The 3,964-nt window shown below is 41.3% G+C and overlaps 1 protein-coding gene across 1 annotated transcript; it reads left to right on the top strand.

Annotated features, from left to right (window-relative positions):
• Positions 1–1,020: 1,020 nt before the first annotated feature.
• Positions 1,021–2,908, top strand: LOC103628526 (E3 ubiquitin-protein ligase). Its single transcript, XM_008648712.2, has 5 exons — positions 1,021–1,051; positions 1,289–1,437; positions 1,785–2,205; positions 2,302–2,411; positions 2,543–2,908. The coding sequence occupies exons 1-5, from the start codon at positions 1,021–1,023 to the stop codon at positions 2,567–2,569; spliced, it is 738 nt and encodes a 245-aa protein (XP_008646934.1). The 3' UTR covers positions 2,570–2,908.
• Positions 2,909–3,964: the final 1,056 nt, after the last annotated feature.

Here is a 3,964-nt window from a genome sequence, read left to right on the forward strand (position 1 = left end):
CCAATGTGCACGACGTGCTTCACGTCAGTCGGACAACCGATCTCCATCTCGTGCTCCTTCACCGCTGCAAGGACCGGCGACGACCCATGGAGAAAACAGACAGTGCGTCCATGTCCGGAGTTTGAGGATTTCAGGCGGGAAAGAGAAACAAAATGCCCGCTTACAAAAGATCTGGGAGAAGGCCTTGAGGCCCTTGAAGATCCCTTTCACCTTGCACGCCATTGCCGATCGACGCCGGGCCGCGCACGATGTCGTCCCGCTGAGAACACAAGGAGACAGAAAGCAGGCGAGCACGGTAAGCGACCGAGGGCAGGCAGCGATCAGCGGTTTCAGAGGCTTTTCCTGCGGCTGACAAAGATGCTGCATCAACCCGGTGGTTCTGTGATCGTCAAGGAAGAACGAGATATAGCATCGATCGCGTGCGTAGTGACGTGATGTGTGTCTGCAGAAGCGTTCATCTGCTGGCCGCATGCCTCGAGAGAGTTGTTGGCGATGTGAAAGATCAGACAGAGATAAACAACAATTCCGTCACCACTCGTGGAGCTCTAGCCTTGCTTGTACTGAAAGATCTCGAGGAAGCGACAGTTCTATAGGAAAGTAACAGCTTAAGAATGGTAATGATCCTGTCAACTCATCCACTTTCTTTTGTGACAAATAGCACGATTCTACTGGGTTTTGTAACAAATTAGAGAATTGTTTGTAAGGATACGATGGGGGATTGGGGGTAGGAATATTTTGCACGGGTTTTTATTCAGAAGCTGAAGGGCAGAAAAAAGCAAGATTCAGAACATTTTCCTTCGATTTTTTATGTTAATTAAATGCTGATTCAGAACATTTTCTTTCATGGTAGGATACTGTTGCCCTTCTATTGGTCATTTTTTTATCAAACCCAATGTCACTCATTTTGTAGGTGGTCAAGAAATCCAAATGAAGTCCCTCTAGAATCTCTTGGATATAAGCAAGGTTACAGAGTTGATGTGGATATTCCTGACCAAACATGGGTAGAGGCATGTAGCTTCCATGATGTTCTTATTTTCAACACTGGGCATTGGTACGTGAATGTCACTATCCATAGACAGATAAGCATTAAATTAGCTCTACAGCGTGATGCCAAACTAATGGCATTTTATGATTTAAGTTAGTGGCATGATTAATTGACAGATCAATTAATGTGTTATTATACAAACTAAGTATTGTAGGGTGGAAGTAAGTGCAACCACAATAGGATTTGGTTAGCCAATTACACTGGTATTTTACTGATTTGTTTCTTTTATGCCCTGATTTGCAGCTGGGATTCCACATCTTAAGTGGTTCAGTGTGGAGGGGCAGTACAATGTCATGGTGATTGATCTGCTTGGTCCAAGTCTGAAGGGCTTATTTAACTACTGCAGCAGAAAGTTCTCACTTAAAACAGTACTAATGCTTGCTGATCAGATTGTGAGTCTATCCTACGGTTCTACATTTTTCTTGTATTTGTTTTGGACTTGTTGAAACCACATACTGATGTAGTGTCAATAAATTCTTCACTTTGCATTTCCTTGGTCTTTGCAACAAAAATAACATGCCTTGGTGTGGGATATAGATCAGTGTTGTTTGCTACCTGGCGCGTTGGAGTCCAGCGCGTCTGCCGCCTCCGATAAACTCAAGTCCATCGGTCAGTCCGTCGATGACCACGATATTGTAGATAAATTATGTTGTGCATCTTAATGGCACTTCCATAGTATTTTCTATGTCCACTTTCATATGTAAGGTTTCTTCTAACTATAGTATTTCCTTCTATGTAGTATACTGCAACATTCCAGAGGCTTGAGTCTAGGCCAAACAACCCAGCTCAAGGGGTTGCTCCACTGGGATCCACTAATCCAAGTGTCAACATAAATGACAATTCACTCAATCTTGTTTCTAGATCACCTCTATATGATACCAATCCTAGATATGCCCGTGTGCAAAGAGAGGGATTAGTCTCCAGGCATGAGAAATCCATAAATCTTGCACAAGAAGAGTCACTAGCCCTTAGACGAAATGCCAGCAGCTCTGGTATTGAACATTTAGCTGCTCAGAAGAAACGCAACAGCACTGAAAATGAGGGTGAATATAAGGTCCATCGATCTGAATCAACTAAGAGTTTGTCTACAAAAGCTTATAGTAGCAGCTATGCTGTTGTCGCTTCAGAAGATGAGGATGTCTGCCCTACTTGCCTGGAAGGTTTGTGTCCGTATAGATCTGCATCAACACATGACAGTTTTATCTTGGTGCCTTAACATTTCTTCACTGATTCATTATTATAAATTCCTTATGCAGAATACACGCCAGACAATCCAAAAATAATAACCAAGTGCTGTCACCATTTTCATCTTGGTTGTATTTATGAATGGATGGAGAGAAGTGATACATGCCCAATTTGTGGTAAGGTATGATATTGATGGTTATGCACTCTTCAAGTTTTTGCTTCTCGTAATCACTAATACCCTATCATCGGTTCCTAAGACATAATTTTGTTTGCTGAGTTGACAATTTCTACTCCAACCTGATTACACTGCAGGAAATGGAGTTTTGCGAGAGCCCATGATAGCCTTTCGGTTTACATGATCTCACATGAAGTCTGAGCTGCAGGAAATGGAGTTCTGTGAGAACCAATGATAGCCTTTCGATTTACATGATCTCAGATGGGAGCAAGGGAAACATTCTACAGGGTACAATAGAATGCTAGAGAATTGTAAATAATAGTTCCTTATGCATGCGATGTCCAAATAGATCTCTTTCTCGAGATTAGTTTCTTACATGTACTGAGATGGTTATCTGTCTTACTAAATTCATGCTAGAATTTGCTTGGCCAGTCTTTGTTATATTTGCAAATGGTAGCTCATAGATGGAAGCACAACTCATGGATGAAAGAATATATTAACCTAATCATAGTGACTATCTGGTGGTGGATGTACCCTATCTCATGATGAATCTTTGACCTACGTGCCTAGAGGTGCTATGAACATCCTGTTGCAAGCCATCAAGAACAGAGACATACATTATGTTGCGAGTAAAATGGAAATAATTTAATCGGGTATCCACATCATAGGGCTGTAAAACAGACGAAATCGGTTTGGATCAAGGATTACCAAACAGTTTTAGAAAGAAAAAAACCGTCCCTTGGCGGTAACGGTTTATGGCCAAAAACTGCTGGTTTAGTAAATCAAATTCATTTTTTTTAAAAAAACAGGTAATCGGCACAAACCGTCTGCTGGTTTAGTAAATCAAATTCATTTTTTTAAAAAAAAACAGGTAATCGGCACAAACCGTCGGTAAACCGATGAAATCGCCCGAGAAACTGATAAATTTCACCGAGAAACTGATAAATTTCACCGAGAATCCAGGGGAAAATAGTGCAGCTGTTGGTTACCTGATCTTTGATACAAACGGTGGCCTAAATCAGATGAGAATGGTAGTAAGTATATGATTGTGCTAACGCCATGGCAGTATCAGAACTTGATGGTGCTTGTAGACAGATGCTATCGGCAGTATCAGAACTTGATGGTGCTTGTAGACTGTTCATGGTGCTTGTAGGGATGATGTATGTTTGTGGCTTACTGAGCTCCAACCAACTATGACAGGAGCGTTAGCTAGGACAGCAGTCAGGCTAACAATTGTGGACAAAGTTCAGTCTGAAGTCAATGCATCTGAAGTGCATGAAAGGGTCATGCAGAGGTGCTAAAACACCTTCGAACCCTTTTGATGAAGAAAACAACACCGGTGCCATTTACTGAAAAAATTACAAATTTGTTGTGAGACTTTTTTTTATTCTTATCTTTACAACCACTAGAAACTACTCTCTCCATTCCAAATCCCAAGCTGTCTCTTGAGGTTGTATAGTGGTGTGATCGAGATCGTTGTCTTTATGTTTCTGGTGCAAATATAATGATTTATGTTGTAGGTTTGTTGTATTTATTATGTTCTTAATGCAATGTTGCTC

Source organism: Zea mays, chromosome 5, assembly GCF_902167145.1.
Source record: "Zea mays cultivar B73 chromosome 5, Zm-B73-REFERENCE-NAM-5.0, whole genome shotgun sequence".
In the NCBI taxonomy this organism is placed as follows: Eukaryota; Viridiplantae; Streptophyta; class Magnoliopsida; order Poales; family Poaceae; genus Zea; species Zea mays.